This window comes from Buteo buteo, chromosome 26 (genome assembly GCF_964188355.1).
Source record: "Buteo buteo chromosome 26, bButBut1.hap1.1, whole genome shotgun sequence".
NCBI classification, from domain to species: Eukaryota; Metazoa; Chordata; class Aves; order Accipitriformes; family Accipitridae; genus Buteo; species Buteo buteo.
In genome coordinates, this window is record NC_134196.1 from 9083787 (window position 1) to 9110113 (window position 26327).

General features: G+C 37.6%; 1 protein-coding gene across 2 annotated transcripts in view; it reads right to left on the bottom strand.

Annotated features, from left to right (window-relative positions):
* TMTC2 (transmembrane O-mannosyltransferase targeting cadherins 2) overlaps positions 1–26327 on the bottom strand; it is a 256976-nt gene that overhangs the window by 92725 nt on the left and 137924 nt on the right. For both annotated transcript variants that reach the window (XM_075057986.1, XM_075057985.1), the window contains exon 3: positions 18291–19119. In XM_075057986.1, coding sequence (XP_074914087.1) covers positions 18291–19119 — 829 coding nt within the window. The remainder of the gene's footprint in view (positions 1–18290; positions 19120–26327) is intronic.

The window sequence follows — 26327 nt, forward strand, 5'->3', positions numbered from 1 at the left end:
GAAACACAAAGAATTTCAATTATTAACGACATCTCTGGCATCCAATTTCTCAATCCGTATCTCAAGACAAATTTCTCCTGCAAAAATATGACATTGTTTCAATTATGTGCGCATTCAGAAACAGAAACAAAATTATACCTGAATGAAGCCACATCCCCATTACAAACATACCCTATGACTCCAACTAAATTTCAGCACTCAACTATTTTCCATCTGTACATGGTGAGAAATTAAAAATTAATATTCTCAAAAGAAAAAGAAAGTAGGTCAGTTATTCTGGAATTTAAAATGGATTTTTATTCCACTTATTTTTGATATATATTTTTCATCTAAAATCTGTAATACCTGAAATCGCAAAAGGGAACATTTAATATTCAGGAGATGCCTAAGTATATATATACACCACAATTTAATCTTTAATTACAAATTCAATTTTTCCCTTATTGGAGACCCTATTCAGTACAAGGGAAAAAGCAAGCTGTGAATGAAACAGCTTTGTAATATTTACTTTTTGCCTGCTGCTTAATTCCCTGTGCACCAACAACGAGACCAAAACAGGCCCAGGTCTTTTCAAAATAATACTCCATCGTAGCATGGGAACAAAGGTAACATTCACATATCTCACACACCTACAGAACAGTCAATCCATTCAAACTTTACTTCATTGCCCATTTTTCCACAGTAGAATATAAATGGGCATATTAATAATTAAAACCATTTCATCATCTTGTATCCTAAGCCAATTATAAACTGAAAAATATCCTAATGCTTGAGAACTCCTATGCTAGTTACATTTCTTTGTATGAAAATGGAACGTTTTAAAGGGGTTTTGTTGCTTTTGTTGTTTTTAAATAAAAACTCGGGAAAATTGTGTAGCAGTAAGTTGGAAAATATACAATCGTTTAAGTGTTATCATTTCGGTCATATTAAACTAGATTTCTATTAAACTTTAAAGATGACATTTATGCCATCTTGCAGTGAGAGTAGGTCAAGTTCTCAGGCATTTAATTGCTTTCAAAATGAAAATGAATATGACAAATTTCAGGTTCAAATTTAACATGATTAATGTCTCAACTATCTCATTGAAACTGAGGATTAAGATTTAACAAGCCTGAAAAATACCAGGTTGGCATATTAAACCTTCTCTAAGCACCTTCATTCTGGAAGGGAGCAAGACAAACAACAGTGAAGCAGGAACAACGTTGTCCAATCTAATCTGCCTAGATTTAAGAAGCACATCTTACTAAAGAGAACAGTTGAACTTTCAGCTTGCAATTGAATTATGAAAACAAATGAGAAATGGAAATGAATGTGTGCAAATATCTTCATTTAAATAAATCTTTCCTCTTCTACTGAATCAAAGATCATGCTGTGCTATTCAGTGAAATTGAAATAACAAAGCAACAAAGTAAAGTTTCAGAGAAAAGCACTCAGGTAGTGTAAAAGCATATATGTTGATTACTTGATCCAATAGTTTGCTTAAAAAAAAAAAATCACAAATTGTTAACAAAGATAACCCAAAGTATTAAGGGAGGATTCTCCTTCCTACCCGTCACCCTTATATAATCCATGAAAAATGAGACAATAATAGCATCTATTTGGAAACTCATAACCTATTAACCTATCTGCTGTCAAAACACCTGCTGAAACATGGAGAAGAAAAAAATCTAACTAAAATACCCTATTAAATTACTGAAATACAACCTGGTAAACTTCTAAAAATAATATAGCAAAGAAAAGGAAAATGCTGTCTTTCCCAGCATGTTATGCCAGGGGGCAAACACTCCCTTTTGTAAACCTTACTAGGAACAAACATACTTAAAAACTGATGAAATAAAATGTAGGACTCAAAGTTAAAAAAATTGATACATGACATTCACAATTCACATCAACAAATTACTAAAGTTTTGTAATACTCAGACTAGTTTTGTAATGTTCTCAAACTATCAGACTTATTCACAAAATAAAAGTTAAAACACAAATTGATGAATGCATTAAAAAACGCAAACTAGATTACTACTTGAGTGAAACAAACTACTTGAATGAAGACTGAAGTATTTAGGGAACAGTCAAGTCATTTGTAATCAACTTGTCAGCAGTTCCAAACTAACAACTTTAGTTCACAGAAAAACGCACATCAAGCCAAGAAAACTTCTACGGAACTTTACAGATATTTGTGCATTATTTACTATTCTTTAGCTTGTGAAATGAATAAAAGCAGTTCCAGGTTGCATTTCCTCTCTTTACAATCCTTCTGCATTTTACCTGACTCACCTACGAAAAAGAAGTGAATGCATATCAATTACCTATTTTTTCATAAACAGAGTTCACGCATGAAGAGATGCTGGTCCAGAAAAAAAACCTTTGATTTTTTTTTTATTGCAATGACATCTGGTTTTTGGAGGTTCTGCAAGAGGTCTGTTGTTCTCTATTATCACAATTGCATTTATGCTCCCATGTAACAGCCATGAAAAAGATGCTCCTGGGCAACATTTATGATAAGGGACACTCACACAAGAATCTCGATACAGCAGGAGTTCAGAAACTGAATCCTTGATTGTAAATACACTAGCACAACACAAAATCCAAATCAGATATTTGAACAAATAATCCATTTCAGAGCTGTAACAATTTCTTTAGCAATGTAAATATTTGCATGATCCCATCACAGAGGGGGACAGGATAAGTAATTTAAAAAAAAAAAATCTGTCCTGCTTCAACATAAAAAAAAAGTTTATAAATTCCCTTAATGTTCAATTTCAGTAGAGAAACAGCATTTGCCTTTTTTTGTTAATTCTAAGTAGTAATGATCTCTGTCTTCCCTTTTGGAAAGAAAGTCTACCTCCCTGCGGCGGTTTAAGCCCAGCCAGCAAGTAGGCACCACGCAGCTGTTTGCTCACTCCCCCCGCAGTGGGATGGGGAGGAGAATCAGAAAAAAAAGTAAAACTCACGGGTTGAGATAAGAATGATTTAAAAACTAAAGTAAAACAAAATGTAGTAGTAGTAGTAATAATAATAATGAAAAGGAATTCCATAAAATAATTTTTAAAAAACCCAAACCAAGAAAGACCAGTGATGCACGATGCAATTGCTCACCACCCGCTGACCGATGCCCGAGCAGCGATCCGCCCCTCCCAGCCAACTCCCCCAGTTCACATAGTGAGGATGACGTTCCATGGTCTGGAACATCCCTTTGGCTCGTTGGGGTCAGCTGTCCTGGCCGTGCTCCCTCCCAGCTTCTTGTACACCTGCTTGCTGGCAGAGCATGGGAAACTGAAACATCCTGAACTTAGGATAAGCGCTACTTAGCAACAACTAAAACATCAGTGTGTTATCAGCATTTTTCTCACACTAAATCCAAAACACACTGTACCAGCTCCTAAGAAGAAAATTAACTCTATCCCAGCCCAAACCAGGACACTCCCACATAGGGCAAAGGACAAGAGAGGGAAATATGACCAAGAACATAACAACCAACCCACTTTAACTTACGTTAAAACCTTTTAAAGAGCAAAGATGTGCAATTTTGAAAATATTCTGCAATTCCAAACTATGTGAAAAGATTGTAAGAGAAAGTATCTTTGAGTCTAACTCCTAAAGGTCATTTTGTTTGTTGAATGTAACAGACTTTTATCTTACAGGCTTTTGAAGAGTATTTTTTATTTCTTCTCCCTCCAAATAAAAAAATGGGAGGAGGGAGATATCATTGTACCCCTGCCAAAAATGGAGTGGAAAAAGAACTATGGTGATTATCAACAGAATTATCAACACTTTAGAGGTGTTTTTACTTTTACTTTGTGGAAGTAATGTTGATTGGTATCAAAACCCTCATCAGGCTGATAAATAGTGCAGCTCCTCCATACTCCCCTACTACTTTACACCTAAACCATCAGTACTTGAACTTCATGAAAAAGTTATTTCTGCTCACCTGTTTACTTTGCAAACATTAAATTTCAAAACTCACAGATGATTAAGCATGTGGGCCCAACAGATGCCATAAAGCTCCAAAGAAGCATCCTTCTCAAAACCTGTTGAAATTCCTAGCCTAATGGTAAGACATTTATTTGGATGATAACTGAAGAGTGAGAATTCCAATTTTACTTTTTTTTACACACTTCCTTCTGTTTCCAATACTGTCCAAAAGGATTTTCCCTTTGCTTCCCTTCCCTTCCAAGGCTTACAAGCCAATTAAAAGTAATATATGCACATTTTATATAGATCAATTCTTCAGTACAGCACACTAATAATCTCCTCTTGGTCAGAGCATCAATATTTGAAATTTGCATTACAGTTGGTGCAAAGTTTTATGTTTTCCTTCATTACAAACTTGTTGAGTAAGAAAATCAGAGGGAAACAGGTTAAAACAGTATGACAAAATTTAAAACATTACAAGTAAGAAACAGTACTAATTACACTTTCCATTTTGAAATGTTGTGATGTTTTCCAAGAATTTATGTCACAGTATAACTTATTTTAAGTGGGTTTTTTTTCTGAAATTAGTTACTTAAGTTGTTACCAGTGTAATGGAGTCAAATCTGAAAGAACTAAAATAACTTTATGGAAAACTAGGAGTTTTTACTACTTTCCAGGTGATGCTTCTGATACAGTGACAAAAATAGCATGGGGAAGATGCCTTTGGCCTTGACCACACTGTGTGTATTAAAGGGTGTCAATTTATATGGGGCTGTCACCATAAAAGGTTTGATGAACGCTAAATTAACTTCTAAAAGTTTGGTGCATAATATAAAACCAAAACCGAAAAGGAATAACCTCTTCTCTTTTGCTATTAACTTTTATGTGGACTTAATTCCTGAGGCGTGACAATCCAGGTTTCCATTTTAGGACAACTTTTTTTTTTTTTTTTTCTTCTTTTTACCATCTGTTCTTAACACTTTTTCATTTTGCACTATAAATTACTACTTTACAGCTGTCAATATGAAAGTCATGAATTACAAGCATTCACATTGCCACCTTACCCTGTGGAAGTATTACCACAACGTAGGCAGAGTCAAGGACAGCAGCATGTTGTGAATGTCTCAGCTCTATGGTAAAGGGGAGCAAACAAAATATTGAATATTCTTGGAACTTTCACTAAGTATGTTTTTCTATCCATTCTTAGCACCTACACTGAATATTTCTAGAGCAGAATATTTAGATTTATTCTAGATCAGAACCAAATTGTTCATTTTACCACCTATTTGAAGCTCCACATTAACAGCTGAAAGCCATGTATTGCCCTACATAGAGCACTGGACCACTCCTAAGGTTACAGACTATTCAAAAATCAGAGAATTTTGTGAAACAATGCTTACTGCAGAGGGTGCCGCAGTAAAAATAAACTTAATGTAGTATGTGGCTTGCAGAGAAAAAAAAATTCTTTTTCTTATGTTCTTCAAGTTTATACCTTTAAAACAGATACATTCTTGTCATCAGATTCAGCTCCCTCCTGCTGAAAGTACAGGTGCTAAACTGGGAATTAAAAGAGGTATATGCTGTTCCCAGCTCTGTCACTGGTCTGTTCTTCAGATCTGTTGTTTAGGAGGTTTCACCTCCTGATGCCTATTTGTATTCTTGACATTTGTTACTCATCCATTAATTGCAAGTTTTTTCTGCCAAGGAGTGCATCTCACTATGGCTTTGCACAATGCCTACTATAACAATGCAGCTAGACGCTAACAGAACATAAATGCATGATAACCTCTGGTGGAATGAAGTCAAGGAAGAAGAGACAAAGAAGTGGTTTTGCAATACAGAAGAGAGATGTAAGGAACATTTCCCTATATAATTAGTATTCTCACAAAATGAGGGCCAAGAAAAATAAGGTAGTTACAGTTTAAACATTGTGGGAACATTGATAATTGTGTATGCGTTTTATATTTTTATCTATGTTCTTGAGTTCTGTTAAAGGGTCATCTTTCCTAAAACACATTTGGGAGCAGACAAAGCTTGCGTTTGGTTAAAATAAAAATTACAAAAAAAAAAAGCTGTAAAATCTGACACTCCTTCGAGTCTTTTGAGGACTTCTGAGTATGGTCTACTTCATGAGAAATAAGTTGAAACATTAAGACCAATGTTTGTAAATGGAAAATTCACCCTACTGGGAAAAAAAAAGGCTGAGATTTGCAACAGAGGTCAACACATTTCCAATAACCAAATATTCCAAATTACCTTTGTTGGGTAACACATGAAGAAAGAGCATAGCACTAATTATATCATTCACATTTGAAAGGTTACAACCATAGCTATAAAGAACAACACCTTTTCCTCCTTGTCGAAAGGTTAGATTCATCAGCAGCTTACAACATTTTCCTTTCAAGGGTACTACTTGATAAAGCAGAGTGCTTCTCCAGTCTTTAGCATTCACATTTCATCAGACAATCACTTTGTTCTAGAGGGGGAAAGAGTTTCACAAACGGAGGCATGATAGGTTTCCCCAATAAAAATTCTGAAAGCTCAGTTGCATGTGCAAAAAAAAGGCAATGAAGAGAGCTCAACATTTTAAATAGCTTTTCTACAATACAGACCTACTATCTCTCACAAAGATCTTCAGAAGATTAATTAGATCATGTTTGTTAAGTTGTTCAAAACCAGAAAAGTTCATGTAAATGCTAAAGGTTGCTACTTTGAAAGTGGAACAGGTTTTGCATAAGTTCTGCATTATGGTTTGTACAAGGTATTTATATTTTTCCTATTATTCCAAAGAAATACTTATTTTTTTTCCAAATATGTCATAAATTCATTCATATCATTTGCAATAATTTTCCTCGAAAAACTTCACTTTTTATTAGACACATTTTGATCAAGTTACCTCATTTTGCTAACTCAACAGCAAAACTGCCCGGTTTCTTGTTTCCTAAAGGGATAAATGGTTTCTATACACCCATAATTTATGAGTTTAATCTACTTTATATATTGATTTTTTTTTTATATCAGTGGGTATGTGGTAATGTTGAGACAGACTGTATTAGAGATTTACCACCTCCTAACTTTTATATATTATCCTTCTTTTTATTAAGAGTGTTATTTATACCGTTTGTTCAACACTTCGTTTGCTGATCAATTCCAGGGCTTTTGGAATGACAGCAGGTGAAAGAAAAACATAATTGAAAACTATGCAGAGCTCTGAAACCTATCCAACACCATGTCAGCATGGGTACTGAACCAACTGACTTTTGGCAGGCAGTGCTTCCGTTTTGTTTCTTAGTTTTGAAACCCTGATGCAAATGGATATGAATTCATGACACTCTCTGCTATGCTCAGCATCGCTGCCTGATATACCTGCTCCACTTGCTATGTTACAGAAAATTAACTTTTCCTCCTCAAAGGATAACACAGTGGCTCTGTCAGCTCAATGAACCTGAGGGATGAGACTGAGCAGCTGGTAAAGCATTCTCAGGCTTCACCATTTACTCTTTAGTCTACAGTACAGACTCCTCGTTCTGCCTTGGACGTACTTGCAGGTTTTGGTAATCCAATTATCTTTAATGAACCTAATCTCAAGTGTGTGAGGGGCCCACAATCTGGCTGAATAATAAATATCACATTAACAGATTCTTTAGTGAGCACCCACGATAACAGCGAGCACCCAGAGCCATCAAAGAAAAATGACAGATATACTCCCATACTCCTACTTCGCCTACACACCCTGATTCATTACATGTGACAGACTAGTGTATGAAGAAATTCTCACCAGTACCTTCATTTGAGGTGTCACAGGATCAAATAACACTTCCTTACTGGTTTTAGTTATCTATCACAATGTAAAATATTTTCAGGTTAACATTATAAAAACTCTTAACAGCATAGCCCTCGCCTGGTATTAGTCAACAGACCAGATTCAGCCCATGAAGCCAGTGCTCATACTGCAGAACCTCTAAAAAGATTCAAACCAGAAATCATAACCTCACTGCGACTTTGTAGGTGTTCTTTATAAATAAACAAACAAACAAACACACACAACACCAACATACACACATTGTTCTGGATATGTCCTCCCATTTCCCAATGTTTGTACAATTCAGCTTTGTTTAATGTTGCAACTCTAATGAAGATATTCTGATTAAGCTAAAACTACTGCAAGATTACGGACTTGTTGACAATGCAACAGTTTTCTACCTTCCGAGCTGTGTTGGCACACCCCAGGAACTAGCTTTTCATCTGACAGAAAGGTAATAACAAAAGACTGATAACCATAGATTATATTTTATTTCAACGGAAATCCCACTGTCCAAGGAGATAACTGCCAGAGGTTACTTCAGGGCAGTGTTTCATGACACAGTGGCTCTGGTGGAACTACCATTTTAAGGAATTCCTGTACCTACCACCCTTCAGGCCGTTCAGTTCTGCCACCCTGTCCCCCATGCTAAAATGATTTTTGGGAAAGCTATGGTATGAATCAGATAAATAAACAGATACAGGTTAGAAAAAAAAAAAAAAAAGAGAAAAGGCAGATCATAGTAGCTTTAACATCTAATCTAGTCACTGTTCTGTTCCCAGCAGAGCCCGATCACACCTTTGTTGCACAGTTTCGTTAGCTCTGTGTGCACTGCAAGTGTGAACACCGTAAGCCATTACTGCCATAAAGGTCCCATATCATGAAACCTCACAAGAGTCAGGAGCAAAGCAGTGAACAGTGCTGACCTGAAACTCTCGTGATATAAGGAATTGTGGTTTGTAGAGGCGATGGACTCAAATCACACAAGAAAGCAAGAGGAGGCCAAAGGAGCAGAAAAATACAAGGGGAAGAGGAGGAGAACTCTGGGCACCCTAAAAACCTCAGGATTAACCCTGAGGAACTCTTCGGGCACTAAACTGACTCAGGCAAGGAGGTGACCATGTACTAAATCTGTCAAATCACATAACTTTTTAAACAGCAGGCATGGTTCTAAAAAAAATTCTCTATGATACACTTCAAAATTATCACTTACGTCCTGAGTGGTGAACTGCAAGCCAGCCTCCTGCAGAAATGGAAGGGTGCACTTAAGTGGCTGAAATGACAGCCCTGGTCTGCAAAGCTAAACGTAGGTGGATCGTGTTGGCTCCTTTCCAGGAAAGGGGAACAGAGAGGACAGTGTCCTGCAGATGTGCCAGAGGAGCCCCAGCGGGGAGGAAATCAGCGCTGGGGTTTGTCAAACCAACAGACTCGTCAGAGTGCTCAAATGACACACGTCGGACTTGGAAAAGGCAAATTAGTGCCTATCCAGGAATTAGGCTTTTCATGACGCTTCAAGTTGTATGGTTTTGTGTGCTTTGTTTTAAATCACTTATTAAGGCAAGACAGGGCCTGTGAAGCTTTGCCAGCCAATACATATTCATGCCGGTATTGAAATATAGGAGGCAGGGAGGGAGGTCGGTCATAAAATGACCTCCTTCATTTTTGGCCAGTAGCGAAACTAATTAAAGACACTACAATTTTTAACTAGCATCTTTAATAGTCCATATTCCAAATACCTTCTCTGTTTTAAGAACTGAAAGAAAAGTTCAGCGTGCTAGAGCATCCAAGCAAAGAGAAGGAAATGACATTGAGCACTCAGTCCCTCTATTTTGTGATCTTTTCTGTAATTTAAAACAAAACTATGTGCAAGCCTTTTGGGCATACTAAAATTGCATCAGCCATCATTTAATTTTTGCATGCATGAGAAATGGCAATGATGACAGTCCAAGCTTAAGTGTTAATAAAACTCCCTGTTACAAAGGAAGGATACTGGAAATATTTGTATTTATCTATCTACGCTGGGATTTTACACTGCCAGAAGAGGTATAAAGAGGCATGTGTGTAAATTACTGTCCTGTTCACATTAAAGTTTAGTTTCTCTACCAGATTTGTGTAATGGGATCTCTGTGTGTACCAGTATGAAATCCATTACAGATAGGAAAATGAAGACATGTAACCCATGGTGAAAATCATTATGTAAAGAAAAAATTTTCACGGTTGACATATTTTGAAAAAAAGGTAAAATAATGAAACAATTGGATGACTACGTAATGCATTTAAACAAGCATGCTTAGCTTGAGAACCAACCTAGATAATCTCGTTTTCCTCATATTGACTCTTTTCTTCCAAAAAAAACTGGGCTAGTTCCATAGCACACACGAATATGGACTGAAGGCCTGACTTGTAATCAAACTGGAAAACAAAATCTATCATTTTCTGGCAAAGAAAATACCAAACGTAATCCACTTCACTTGATATGCTACAAAAAAAAAAAAAAAAAATCTTGCCAGAGCTAATCCCTCCTTGACCAGGGGTGGGGTTTTTTGCACTGTAGTTTTTAGCACAGATGAGTTTGTAGAATGATTTTGCAGAGCACCTCAGGGATGGCAGGGGAAGAAATAACAGTCTGATGAGTCCATGTCTCAAAACAGAGTAATAGAGTCCATGTCTCAAAATTGTTTATTTCTTTAAATTCTTAGTATATGCAAAGGGGAAAAAAGTGTAGCTAGTAGTTAATAACAGATTCTCTTCCTATCCCCCTGCTATTTAGGATTCACGGATTAGAGATGCTGTTGGACTACACTCAAGAAAAAAAAAAATCAGTATCCTTGTTTCTAGTTCTCTGTATGTATAAAGGAAGAATATCGGGCTTTCTGGTATCCTGCTGAAGGAGAAGCAGACATCCCACAGTGACTAGAGTTTCAGAGGAAATTACAGCACTACTGACGAACTGAAAGAGAGAACACTGTCACTGGAGAATACATTCAGACTTTGAACTGAAGTGTAAACCACTTTCTTTCAGCTCTCCAACATATTTAACATAATCGGACTGTAGTGCTGAGGCTGGGCTGCCTGTGGCATGCTCAAATGCTCTAGATAACTATGGCTCTTTCCCAAACAATTTGCTAATGGCCATTCCTTCTACGCTTTCTAATCATCCAGGGCAGCAGTACCACCCATTTGGAGAGCCCTACACTATTTTCAGAGAGTAGTCTTTGTATTTAACTTTCAAACAATTCTATGCAGTTCACTTACTAGTTGAGCTTTCTCTTTTAAAGCTGTTATGAGTAGCAGAAGAAGTATTTCCTATTTATTTCAAGGACGCTGAAGCATCCTGTACATTTATCCTTCAAATCCTGCCATTTTTGTTGTGAACAAAGACACCAAATTTATCATGGTATAGCCTACATAATTTATATGTGACAATAACAGACTTATGTAGCCATATAAACTTATATATTACTAATTATGTTTTTTAATATATAATTATAACCTTTTGGTTTTTTACTTATATAAGAACATTTCACTATCAAGTGCATTTCCCCATACAGTAGCTGTTATAAGGGTTATTACTGCTGGTTGGAAACGTTCTACAACACTGACAGAAGGTATACTACCTTTACAGTAATTTCTTCTTTAAAAAAAGGCCAAACTTAAGTTTCTGACCAAAATTGAAAATAAAAATAGAAGTCAAAGAAAATATCCATGCAACATGTAGTCAAAAGATTAAGCACCAGAAAGTTCTGGTGAAGGTGTTGGGAAAATTGACAATTAGTTGGTGCTATGTTTCTCTGACAATTACTTCTAAAAAAGTTGACTAAAAAGCATGCCAAGAACCGCCATAATGACTATGTATCCTGATATTTTTTTAGCAACTAGCTTAGTAGGGTTATTATACTATCATAAATGTGGAGAGGTTTTAATACAATAATGAATCACCAATATTAGAAAAAAAAAGATCCAATGTCTAATGAAAATAGGTAGCATGAGTTCCGTTCCAGAGGGAAAAATTGAGATTAAATTGGCTTGTTCAAAGGCTACAGAAGAGCTCATTAGCAAAACTCAAACAAACTCATGAATACCTAATTCCAGATGCTATGCTCATGTCACTGATATTTCTTAACAGTGATAATATGCAAAACTTTTATGCGTAATTATTAGCAGGTTTTATACTTTTAAAATCTGCTCGTTTATGGCAACCTGTGCACTGAAATTACTTTCTCTCTTAAGCATTGTTTTTCAAAAACAGCATTTTCCATCCACTGCATTGTTATTTGAGTCGGATCTTTACCACTTTTAGAGTGATTTTATTATTATTGAAGTGAAATGAACCAACGGAGAAGAAATAATTACTGTGCAGAGTGATATTTTGGGCTATTGGCCCAAAGACGAGTTGCAGTTTTACTGCCAAGTTGCGTATAAAAAAAGAATATATGCACCAAAACATTGAAATGGAATCCCAAATGCTCAAAGTATTTTTAAATACCCAATGTGGTGTTTGTTAAAATACAGGCTACTCTATTTAGGAGGCATTATAAAAAGTGTGGTGAACAACAAGTTGTGTGCCAGAGCTATAGCTTTTGAAAACAAAGCTCTGAAGGTATTACAAGAGAGCCCAGCTTCTTGTCAGCATAATGTAAGCTCTTAATAATAAGCATATTCAAAGAATGGCATACCTTAAAATATTTCTTCTCCTTTTGTCTCCAGTCATCGCTAGTGATACAAAAATATTAATAATAATGGAAAATACTGGTTTATTGCATCCTTTTTGTTTGAGGGAAATATGGCTTCTATACCTAGTTTACTACAAGGTATTATAACTGCTTTTCCTTGCTGCACTATTAGTTGGTATTTTCATTGTCTGCTGAAGAAGGAACCTCTTACTGACAGCTACTGTTAGCAAGAAATCATTTTCCAAGAGTAGATAAGGATAACAGCAGCAAGCTGTCAAATCAGATGGAAACAGCTTCTAGTATTTACTTCTACCCAAGTGCACAGAACTAAAGCATCAAATCTGTACAATGACAGGCATGGATATTTTTTTTCTTTTTTTTTAATCAGAGGAGCAAATCTTGGATAAGAATAAATTTGGGTGCCTTTTTAACAATAAGAAATTTATGTAAATGGAACAAAACTAACTTCACGTGATTCTTTTTTTTTTCCTCTACACTAACACTTAAAACAGTTTGTATAGCAAATACATTTGCTTACTGCATTAGTAATGGTAAAATAAAGAGGAAATTAACACTACAAACTATTCAACATGGATAAGAAAATGAAATTCGGTGTTTTAAAAAAATATTAAAACCAGAAAGTATATTTTTTGCTTTTCAGATCAAAAGACAAGTATTATGCTACATAGATGAGATTAAAGAAAGAAAAATGCAATTGCTACTTTTTAATGACTGCTCAGGTGAGCATACAGCTACTCCATACATTGCTGTTCAACTAAGATGCTTCACAATCCGAACTTCATATTCGTATCTTGACTTCACATGTGCATAAAGAAGCAGTCCTTACCAATCCTATGCTAAACTGATGATAAGGGAGAGGGAAAGAAAAAAAGAAATAAAGAAAAAGAAAGGTAATTATCCATGAAGTTCTGGGGAATAAAACTGATCAAGGCTGAGTGCAATGCCAAAGATGCCAAAAAAGCAAAGGAAGTTCTTTAAATCTTCTACACGCACAAATATAGCAGAACAAGGCAGGAAGGTCTTACAACCCTGTTGCAAAGGGAACAAAAGAGAAAAGTAGGACAGGAAAACAAAACATTGTGGTCCAGAAGAGTATTTCAGTATTAGAATATCTTCTGAAAACATTAAGCAAAATTGAATGATTCACACTCATAAGAACAGAGAGTAGGAGGATGAGTGCAAAGACAGAAGGAAAGTGACTTTCTATAGTAGTATGAAACAACTTCTATATTCTCTGTCAACACCATGTCTTGCTGCTGCCCACTGAGAACACCAGGGTAATTGATGTGAGAAGCAAGATGCTATGAACAGGATTTTTAACTCAAAGTAGGACTATAAGAGGTAATACTAACTTTAAAACACAGATGATCTGAATGATTGTGCAAGAAAAATATTTTTCTTTTTTCTTTTTTAGTCTTTGTGTCAATCACCTCTCAGGAACATCTAAGCAATTTGACTCCAATAGCAGAGTTTATCTGAACCACAAAACTCAACCCTCTTACCACAACTTTGCCTTCACATAATAGATATTAAGGAATTTTGTTTTGGTTTTGGTGGGTTTTTTTCCCCTGCAGCACTGATTCCGGAAAGGACTGAAGCACATATTCAAGTCCCACTGACCTGCCCAAGATGTGAACATATGACATTTCATTAACACTAACACATGATGGAACAAGGACAAACATCTGAGCAACGTGCAGAATGGGTTCTGAAGCCAGGAGCTGTAAGGCCAGCTTAAGTCAGTGCCACATGTGAGACAGGGCTTATGAGACCAGGTGTAGTGCCACAATAATGTGGTAATTTTGGCTGCTTTTGGAAGCAGCCTAGTATCTGTTTCTTGCTGTACACTGCATTACAAAAACAGTAGCTACATATATTAATTTAGCAAGACTTGAATGCATGGTTAAAGTTAAGCACCCACTTGGTGTAGCAGGTCAACTATTGCCAGCAAGGATCTTCAAAGCTTACTTACAAATGTCACAGCAAACACCAGACTAAAATTTCATCAGTAATTATGACCAAGCAACTAATACCTCTGCAGCAGTCTAACAGTCTAAGCCTGTTATTTTCTACTTCTTTAATCAGTGTCTATAACAGTACAGCAAATATAGCATAATGATCTTTGATATTCAGATGTGGACTGCAAGGTACAAAATGGCCTGGAGGAAAAAGATTATGCTTTTTGAAGCTTACTTTTGGTACTACAGAGAAAGCTAGAGATAACAAGGCATAATGAGAACAATTTTGTGTGTCATTATAATCTTATATTAAACATGAGGTAATCATCACCACAGAATGACTCTCAGTCTAATTGAAAAAGACGCAACAACTACCACCTATTATTAACTTTTTTGTTTGTTTTTACATTTTGGGAGGCTTCCTTTGCTATAAAATAATGTGAGCTGTTTTATGTCAGTTGGGCTGCTCGTTACATTGAAGGCAGCACAGAGAAACACTTGCGCCTTTCCCTCCCTAGTGTCAAAACACGTATACAGCCACTTCAGGATCTATAAACTACATTAATTGATCTTGCCTATTTTTCCCTCAAGTACTGACAAACCGTAACGAGGCAACGCTCAGATCACTTTAAAGATATCTGAAATACTAGTCATAACCAAAACAGCAGAAGAACAAGCCCAGTAACAGATGCAGCTAAGGCATCCCAAGTCCTCATTACAATTCCACCAGCCAAGGCCAGGAAAGCTGCCACGTGCACGGTGGCTCGGAGGCGGCATCACCACCTTCTACTCACTTGACTTTCCCCTGAGGTATTTTGGGGTTTTTTTCAGAGACGAGCCACGCACGGTGCTTTTGAATATTTTTTCCGCATTGTCAGTGATTGACAAGAATAGTCTGGAGAAATGTAAATTGCAGAAAGGCTGTGGCTGCCTGCAGGGTAGGGGCTTTCTCACCTGAGGCAGAACACTACTTCTCTGCCTGCACCGCCTGCAAGGTGCCCGTGAAGGGGCCAGAAGAAATTGCTGGCGAGGTGCTTATCGCCCACGTCTTCACTGAGGACTGAAGATGGAGCAGCCGCTGAACAAGTCTGCCTGAAAGCCCCACAGCAGCAGTGGAGATTATATTCTTACACTTACTACAACGCAGAGGACCTGATTATAAACCATCACCGTGTGAGACAATTCCATTTCTGAAGCAGTTCGGCTACATTAGTACACAAATGCACCTGTGCTAATAGCTTGCCTCTCAAATGACCTTATTAGTACAGCACATCAGCTCAATGTTGTCGCACAGCATCCAGCCACAGAGTGGCTTTCATCCTGCTAGGCCAGAATACAGATGGAGCTGGAACAAAACACTCGGCTCCTTGCTTTAGCAAAGCTGGTCTTCACAGATTTCTACTTCTTTATCGGTTCCCACACGGGGAATTTTTGAAGAGATCCTTCTTTGCTTTTTAGCCTAGGACAGAAGAAGTTCTTTTTCAGAAGCTGTTTGCAGGAGAAGAGAGGAAAAGCAGAAGCATCAAGGAAAATGAACCCGCCGCTCAAAAATGATCAGAAGTAAGAAAATACTCATGAGGAGAAACGGCTGCAAGTTGAGGAAAACAGAGAAATGAGGAGCGGCAGCCTCTTCTTAGCAGCCTAAAAGGAAGGAAAATGCTTCTCCACTCTACTGTTTGACTGAGCACTCCATTATCTTGCTGACTGAATAGCCTATTTATCACTAGCATTCATAAAACTAAAAAAAAGAGGCAAACAAAAATAAATTGTTTTTCCTACGTCAACCTCATTTAATTACTGAAGAGTAGTTTGAATTGTTGATCTCCTAATGCTTTGGTGGGACTGGCAGCCAGTCTAGTCCAGTCAGGCTTGCCTGATTGTATGAGAAATAGAAAATAAAATTAGCATAGTCAAAGGCAGGGATAAGCTAGGAAGTATTCACAATAATGAATAGAGTTGGGTGACAGGTCGCTTTAGCTGGGAGTTTCTGATACCCAGCCTTGTTACAATGTGTGTGGGCTAGTAAATATTCAGTAGAAGTTTAACAGGATACTTTAAAGAGATTTACAGTCAGCTCAGTCATGTCTATATCACCACACTGACATGCTGTCTTTGCTTTTGCATATCTTACAAGAAACTTAATGTCAGCTTATATGGCAAGAAACCAGACAATCATATATACATGTCTGTGCATACTGAGATGTGTATGATGAAAATAGCTCGCCTTGTCTCCTGGGAGCATAATACTCAGTAGTCTAATTTCCAGACAACACTGCAGCAAATCCTACTGTTGGACAAAAACTAGAATTATTATTATTTTTTTTAATCACAAAAACTGGCTCAAAGCAAGCAGACAACTATTAATAGTCTGGGATATCTGGGGATCTCCACCAAGGACAAAAATGGAACATACATTAACTGTTTAATCAAGTGTACACACACTCTTTTCTTTCCAAGGAATGTCAAAGTTCTACTCCAAGCTTTATGGCGTCACTAAACTGGTAAGTCTCACAGCATCATATAATCACTCTGGTGTGCTGTCTCGCGGTTCAGTTACTTCTCTTCATTTCTTGCCCTCCTCCACTAGTTTTGAAAAAAAGTAAAATAAATGGGATGTACTTGTTCACAGTTAAAAAAAAGTCACTTACTGCAGCAACAAGTTTAATAATTTTACCTAGGGCAACTAAGTATATGAAGACGAGTTACAAAATCAGACTGACGATTGACAAGCTACTATAATGCTGCTTTGCAAGGCACCTTATCTGCCAAATCTACTTTCTTCACTCCCTATCAGCTCACAGTAACACCTGCATTTGCCTCTTACTACTACAGCTTTTAGACTGTGGCATGATATAACTGTCTAACCAAGAAGCACACCTCTGTCAGCAAATGAGTTTGCATCTTATAATGGGCTTCTGAGCAGAGAACTGGAAAAATTCAAGTGCAGTATGTTTAAGCACTGTCAAATTTTTCTTTCACAGACAGGCAAAGCAATCAAGTGATCCCCTCTCACTTCTGATGAATTGTGAATAACGAAGGCTTAGTCAATGCCTACATTGCACTCACAGGTGGTATTTCGAACATTCTCATATAAACTTGCTCGTGTGCCAAGAGCAGTACAGCCAGGCAGCATGGAGTTCAGGATCCCAGCTGGATCTGCCGTATACACTGAAACCACAGAGCCACAGCTAAACATTGTTACTGATCCCTAAACTAGCTAGCTGGTTTACTGCCTGTTTGGATGTGTTTATACTAGCTGTAGTCACATTTCATTATGGCATAGATACAACCTTTGAGAGAAGTAGCTGGGCAATGTTACAAATAGCTGACATTTATACGTTAACAGGAAGGCATAAGTACTTGACAATAACTCTTTACAGTACTTGTATGCAGGAGGAACTACAGTCGTTTCCTAGGCTGAATAATATGACCTCATTTCCTCATTTTTATTTTGTAGTATTGACGTTATTTGCATCAGATGAAGTAAAAAAACCCAGCATCTCCCTGATGCTGTCCATTACTATTTCTTATATTTTCTAGTTATAGAGAACAGAACATTCGGTGAACGTATGAAAAACCTTCATGAGCATGATAGATTACCAGACTCCAAATGGAAAATTACCAGGGTGGGGTCTGTAATACTAATAATGCATCTTTAATTCCAAAATACAGAACTAAGATCAATGAAGAAGAAACTATCCTCTTACCTTAGGGTCTCATTTTCTCCATGTTAATACCAAACCTGTAACACCTAATCAAAACACATTCCTGCTTTTTCTCATTTTTTACTAATGTACATACTAACACAACTTAAAAGGACATTTCCTAAAGTAACCTTTTTAGATATAGCTGATAAAATCAGACAATTCAAAGGAAAGACAGATAGGAATAAATAAAGCATTCACCATAAAGAGTAAAAATTACCTTTAGCAGGGTTTACTTTTATCCCTGACCTATACAGCATCTCCTCATTCTGCCAGTCCCCATTTCTGACAACAGTCTTGAGTCCATAGAAAACAATTAATGCAGCAGTGGAGCAAAAAACCAAGTTCTTCAGAAAGCGCTTTTGGGCTTTGACATAAAGGGCCCTGACACCTACTGTAACCAGCAGGCAGAAGCCCATACTAGGAACATACAGCACACGCTCTGCTATTACAAAGCCAACATAGAAAAATAGGTTTGTGGCAGGAACAAAGGGCACTATTAACAAAGACAGAGACAGAATGACAATGTTCTCAGTTGAAGGAAGCTGTGGTTTCTGCGTTTCATGCTTTTTTATACCATTCTCTTCTTTTGATGCAAAGCTTGACTTCACCTCCAGTGCCTTGAACTCCATCTCTGAGTGGCAGCTATGCCCATTAGCATTCTGCTTGCCGTTCATTACAGTTTTCCCATTGCATTCTCTCTCATTCCTGGAGCCCTTCAAGCTAAAGTAGGCAAGGAGGAGGAGTCCAGCATAGAAGGCCACAGTGTGTAGATTCCTCCAGTCGCTGACTGCTTTCAGAAGAGGCACAGCATCCATAGACCAGTCAAAGCTGAGGGTATCTGGGCACAGCAACAGCCAGAGGTTCTTGGTTGGCAGGTAAAAGAAGGTCAGCGTACGTGTGAGAAAACTGTCCGAGTCAGCTGCTGGATTGTCAGAATTGGAGAAACTTGGGGGCTTGTTGCCCATCCAGTATAAGCGAACACCCAGCAGTGCAGTCCCCCAGGAGGTCAATAAACCAATGCTGAAGAAGAGGGTCAAATTCTTTCTCTGGAGGGGAAAAAAAAAAAAAAAATAAAAAAATCAGCATAAATCAACACTAGGTGTTTAATTCTGTAAATTATAAACAAAAGGAACCAAGAAATAGCTGATACAACTTTTTTTTTGTAATGGAAAGAAGTACTATAGATGTCAGTCTCTGACATTGTATCACAAAATGTTGGGGTATGCTCTTGATCATAGACTAAAAGAACAGGTTCTTTCATTTAAGCTGTATCAAGCCTGCATCAGAGTCAAGCCTTTAGAGATCTTAGGCCTGTCAGTCCTTGCTTAAGATTTAGTTGTGTAACCCTTTGAAAACTCTTTATTTTGGAGGAATTTATGGAATCGTACAATGGTTCCTACATAACCTCCCAAATCCTTTCTTTGCTCCTGGCTGTGACAAAAACACCAGTTTGCCTTAATTAGATTTAAAGTATGTTCCAGTTCCGTTTTCCTTAATGAAAGTCTTTCCTAAGGTATTTCACCTGAGAACTAAATAAACTTTACAACAAGGCAAGAGAGGAAAACAGACACACGTTCCATGTTCAGGTCTTCCAGCTCCTATCTATTAACTACAGTGATTATTTGGAGCCTTCAGATCTGCCTACTGAAAGTCCCACTTCATTTTGCATCTCACAGCCAAACAATATGTTGGTTTTCTTTCCTCAAGGACACCATATTAAATAAGTGCTCTAAAACCTTTCACATCATCATACCCATCTAAATAATATTGTGAAGCATGCAGCTGCCTCCACCTACCCATGTCATCATGCTAGCAACTTGAAGAACCTCCACTTATTTATGGAATAACTCAACGCTTGCCAGCTGGAGCTGCTTGTTGGGTTCCCCTCACTGCACCCAAAAGCACTTACTCAAATGCTTGCAGAAACACCACTTCTGCCTAAATGAGAAACAGGAAGCAAGATTTTCTCACCTATTTCTAGGACTGATGAGCTTAAGTTCTGCTCTCAATTACATGGGCACCCTAAATGAAAGCTGTTTTGGATTACTCTCTCTTAGCAGAAGAATCTGTAAAAACTAAAATATATGTATTTTTATATTTTAATTTCTCAGATGCCTTTTGTAAGAAAAGAAAAACTATTTGCCAAATAGCTCCAGATACGGCGTAAGCATTTTGATAATCCTTCCCCCCATTATTACAAAGAATTATTTGTCAATCATTTTTCATTTTATTAGGTCTGGTTTTTCCATCTCACACTACACATTCCTGGGATGGTTATTCAATGTTTCCTCAGTTATTCAGAAGCAGGACCTTACACTGGAATGTTTTATCTTATTTCTTTCCAACAGCTCATTTTTCTCCTTTGTGGGGGGACTCTCCCCCTGATATTATGAAATACAGATAATTGTGCTGCTCCATTTGAGGTCAATTATTAATAATTTTCTACCATCAGGTTACTGATGTTTCAGTAACAAGACATGGTCCAGTCATCATAATTTATCCGCTTATCTCATGAAGAAAATTATTCCTTTTCACATTTCTGTAGAGTTTCTCCTTGTGAAGTTTAAAATATTTAATGGCAGTTAGATTAATTCATTCAAATCTGAGGCAATATGGAAGAATTCAATGGAGGCATTAGCAAGGAACAAACAAATTTATAATGAGAATATTTACATACTTGTATCAGAACCACCTAAAAAATGCTGACACTTTTTAAACATAAAGTAAAGCCTGACTCCACATATTTCATTTGCCATAGTAATTCCAGTTTGATTTATTAGCTTTTGCATATTTCTATATCCTGGAAAATCAACAATTTTTTGGTAATAAATCAATCAAAACCCACATCTACACTTTATGATGAATATATTCCCTGGAAAGCCTACTGTAACAACCGACTTTTATTTGTAAGCTGTATAATACTTCACAACTCATCTCAGATACTGTTTCATCCCCGCCTGCCAGGACTGTTTAAATGCTTTTAATGTTATAAAGCTGTGTAAACTGGTTATCACTGAAACTCCCAACTAAGTTTATATCTGGAATAAAAAGATTATTCAGATTTCATGGATTTGCATGTACGCCCTCATAGTAAAACCTTATGTCCCTGGTTCAACTTGTCCTTTCATTCCCGTCATATTTTGCTAAATGAAAATTTTTCTGCCCACCCCTCCGGCTCAATTATTTTCAAACTTGTTTTCCTTTAAACATGCATATAAACAACTCTCAAATGTTCAATGTGACCTTTTTTTCTCTTCTATACAGCCTTCTTGAGGTCTCTTAAGAGGAGGTTGGGAAGTGGATGATGGCTTTTTTGTTCATTTGTTTGTTTTAATTAGAAATTCAGAGCAGGTCTTTGCTGGAAGGCTACATACTACTCGAAAGATTAAGACATCCCAAATACTAAGCAAGGGAAACTTGATTAGCAGATGAGAAGCAAGCTTTCACGGATTGCTTAGACTGCTTTGTTATTTTGTTTATACTTACTTAACAATGGGAAGAAAATCTCCCTTTGCTGAAGATCTAACCGTTGTACTTTTCAATTAAATGCTGAGAAAGTTCACGTTACAAAGTTCTTGGACAAAACCACGCTAGAGCAGATATGCCATTCCTCATGAATAACAGCAAAACCTGTTAAAAACTTTTAGATCTTCTTCATACATCATAAAACAGTAACAATGAAAAGCTTGCCTCTTGTTCCTAGCCCTAGAAATGCAAACAATCTGTACCTCGGAGCTAATCCATCCTCACTGCTGGAGTAACTATTTGCAGCCGCCCTTTTAAGCTTAAATTTAAGATCTGTAAGGTCCGAATCCTCACACTTCTTAGTTCTACAAAGAACACAACTTATCTATAGGCAGTATTGTGTTTCATGCTTTAACAAAAAAAATTTATTTTTTTTTTAAACATTTTACACCGGTGTCAAATGAAATATCTAAGCATTTACACATGGAGCTCAGCGATATCCGAGTAGGTGGTTTTCCACACCAGCTTATCAATTTATCATGCTGTAAAATACTAGTTAACTAGAGAAAGAGCTCTGGTAGATTCTTCAGCTTAATTAACTGACTACAGGAGTGGAGTGCAAATATCCTTTTGTTGCCTCAGACACAAATGGTTTGCAGCCTTCCCCAGAAAGTATTTCAGACATGGATATTCTCAAAAGCCAGTAGCTTTACATCTTTTTAAAATTAACTACATATTAACTACAGCTACCAATAACCTGTATAACACTGACATGCCATTGTGAATTTTCAGATTTCAGAGAAGATCCTCTGGATGCAGTCAAAAACCCAAGACTGTAACTGTCCCTAACACTTAAACTTCTGTCACAAAAATTTAAAGTACAATACCTTTCCCCCCTACCTTTTTTTTTCTTTTTTTTTTTTTTCAGATCATACATAGATAGCGTTGGCTTACAAGGGGAATGACAAACTCATTCCCCTTTTTTCCTCTCTCAACATTCATGAATTTTGCACAGCTTTTATCCCTCCGTACTAATATAGTCAGAGATAATTAGAAAGGTTTAGCTCACATTTTGGCTTTACTTTCTTCCAGGCTTTGTATAGCAAACCAAATGAAAAAAAACCCACTTGGTTACAGCAATTTATTAAAATTAAATAATATAATCAGTTCCCCAGTAGACGTCTGCATGCGAAGAAAGTGCTTTCAAAATGAACCCTGCTCAGACAAGCACTTTCACTAGCAACTCTTCCTCTGAGCCTCCTGACAGCCTGTGCTCCTCCGACTGTGTACGTTTAGTGTAGCCCAGCAGCAGGAAGAGATCCTCTGTAATGCTTGGCAGAAAGGATTTGGATTACTATACTCATGAGTCCTAATCCAGCCCATCTGCCATATGTTTTGACACCCCCATAAATCCTCTAACCTTTCATAAGTAGTCATTTTCATCTGGGGAAAAAATGAGCACTGATTTAGATCAGATTTAACATCTCTCCTGCCTGCTAACAGTCAAGTACCACCACTGCGATTTTAGTGTTTGTGACTGCAGAAACCTTTTTCATCTCCCTACCAAAATCCATCTGCATGACCCACCCACATTGCACATTTCCTTTGCATTAAATCCTAATTCCTCACTCCATTATACTGCTCTTAAATAAGGCACTGCAGCAGATTTCTTGATTGGGCAGCCCCTGCCAAAGCTCAGTCATCACCTAAGTGGTATCCAAAGCATTTTCAAAAGACACGATTCTTTTAACCTCACCTTGTCCATTTCACAAAGCAGCATTAAATATGGCACATGATCAAGACAGTCCAGATATCAAAATCACTGGGCCTAACCACACACAAAATGTTATTTTTAGAACTCATGAAATGCAGAAAAGAAAGTGGTAAGTCACCAGGCATTACTCACAGGAGTTTCTTTTCCAACTTAGAGCTCCTTGAAAATACACTGGCTTGAGAACTGGGACTTCCCAAAGTAGTGAAATGCTGCCAAATCACTAGACTGACAGTGTCTTGTTTCCATGGTAGGTAGAGGCTCCTGGACCAGCCGAGCCTGAGCTGAACTAGAATTCAAAACGTATAGCCGCCAAGGACAAAGCTATTTGTCACAAGCCCTGCTGGGTCGCAGTACTGAGCTGGAAGTGGCCTTTACCGCTCCCTCTCCACCTGCCCAGTTTGTTCCTGCTCGCGTGACCCACCAAATGAGGTTCACTCATTTACGCTGGTGATACAACAGCTGGCCTGAAGGGTTGTTTTTCCTCTGAGTTGGAACTCTGTCTATAGCGTATCCAATATTGTGACCAACCGTACATATTTAGTAACATTTACTTCTAGTGTTATGAACCCACACAATTCTTCCTCAACAAGGAAGTCAGTGCATTCATAAAACAGCTGAAGATTATGTGTACATTTTTCTATTGTAATTAGCAAGTAGCACAAGCTAAGCAGTCCTTATTGCTGTTGACTTGCCTTACTAAAATTTAAATTGAACTATAAATGCTGGCATTTAAAACTGCCTAAAGTCTTCCTCTAAAATTGTTAATATTTTATACAAATCTTTAAATTAAAAAAAAAAAAACAAAAAAAAAACCAAACAACCTCTAACCTCTCAACTGAAGAAACAGTGATAAGGACTACAGGGGAAAGATAAACTGCATTAAGCGCAGAAAATGTATGAATGACTGGAGGTAGTACAAGGGCAGAAGGGATTATATTAGCTTGGTAAATCTGTGCACATGATCAGTGCAACAGAGAAGGCTCTCTCTGAGGGTAAGTATCCACAGCCAAAAGCAGCGTGACAATGGTGGTGCTATGGATATCTACCCAGGGTTAATCCGTCTATCTGCAGCAGCAAGAACTTAACACTGGAGCTTAGAAGCCCACTGGGGCCAAAAGACATTCCTGAAGTGCCAGACTGCTCAAGTGCTGTCCAGCACTACTGTTACCCCCCTGTTACAGGTAGATAGGTGGTCCGACAGTCGCACCTGCATTTCACTTCAGCATTGTCTCATTCGAGAGGTTTTGCAGTGAAGGAAGGGTGCTGCACTTTCTGCACTGCCGAAATGCTGAGAGCTCACTGAACATGCAAGTATGTTGGAAGGCAGAAATGGAATTCAAAATGATCTTGAAAAAACAGAGAAATGTTCAGAAAAATAAATCCGTATAAAAGACAGGGGCAGCTCCAACTGCTTAAAGCTACACAAGTATGAGACGTGGAACAGGTAGTTGGCTCATCTTCAGAGAGGTATCAGGGATTATCACAGATCACAAGCAACTCTTTTAAACCACTGCTAAAAAGGTAAACACTGTGCCGAGACTACAGATGAAAGCACACCCTTCGAGATATATCAAGTAACCCTTCCACTCTTCTCAATACTAGTAAATCCTAAAAGAGTCTGGTTCCAGCACAGAACTTTCAGACATAAATGAAGGAACTGGATAGCACAACATGACACAGCAATTCATGTAAGTTCAAAGGGAACCGAGGGAAAATCCCAGCTGTGTAAAACAGCACGAGTTCGCCTCTGCCGCATGGACTACAAGGAAGCAGGACAGTCCCACGGATGAGTGGTGTGGCAGAGGTGGGCAGCGCAGCTCAGCACCGTGCTTGAGCAACTGGATGAAGAGGCCTGCGGAGCCCCGAGGAGGGAGGAAGCTTTGCCCCAGTGCTACTGGGAAGACGAAGGCTGCGCCTGCTGGATGGCTGGGCTGTCCTCTTGAGTAACGAACACACCTGAAAACAAATACCCAAGGCTGATGCCCAGCATGTCATTTGTATCTCCTACACCGAATTAAGTAAATCTGACCTGACAATGCTTTTGAACTACTCATCCTGTACAGTGTGAGCAACTTACTGAAGCCCTGCAGATTTGAACAGATAGATATGCATTTTTTCTTCTAAAGGAAGTTTGTTCTGCTCTTCTGTACGACATAAGAGGATGCTTAAGAAAAAAAGAAGCAAAGTATAAAGTGGTTCTTAAGAGCACATACCACAATCCTACCTATAAACCTACCGCCAAAAATTATTATGGCACACTTCACATGTTTCCTACACTAATAAGATGGCAATAAAGGAAAATTAAAGCCTAAGAGCTGCTGGTTTAATATGCAGTGGGAAAAAAACACACACAATAAGAATGTAAATAGACACATACTTTTTAACTGACTAATGCAAATAGAAATGGTTTTTATGAGCAAAAATGACATTTAATCCCAGATTAAGCCTCTGGCAATGACTAAGCAACTTTATCAATCCAGTAGAAGGAAATTATCAATAGTCAGTTTCTGTACATGGGATAAATAGCAAGTTAGCTCTAGTTTTCACAGAACAACCTATCTAGGTGTAATAAAAATCCACCAGCTGGAAGCCCACTGAGCTACAAAGTCAGTTTCTACAGTGGATAACAAGCAGCATCTTCTGTGGTTTTTTGTTTTTCCCTTTTCCAACTAAAAAATTGAGGTGTTTTACTTGTACCTTTAAAATACAGCCAAAGAACAAGCAGCAAAGTTATCTTGAAACTATACTTCTAACAAAGAATAGATACTACAAATTTGAACACTTAATTTTAATTCTTGTAGTAAAGTAAAGCTTAAACACCTACATTTTCAAAGAGAAACACAGATAATATTGAAAGTCCACATGAAATACAGAACCTGCTTATTAACTCAGAGGCACTGTATATTATCAAGAAAGATTCATTTAAGATCATACATGTAGTCACTTATTTCCTTTGGAAAAAAGAGTATTTAAAGCTGGTTTTGGTGCAGATCAGATATTCTATTTTCAGATCTA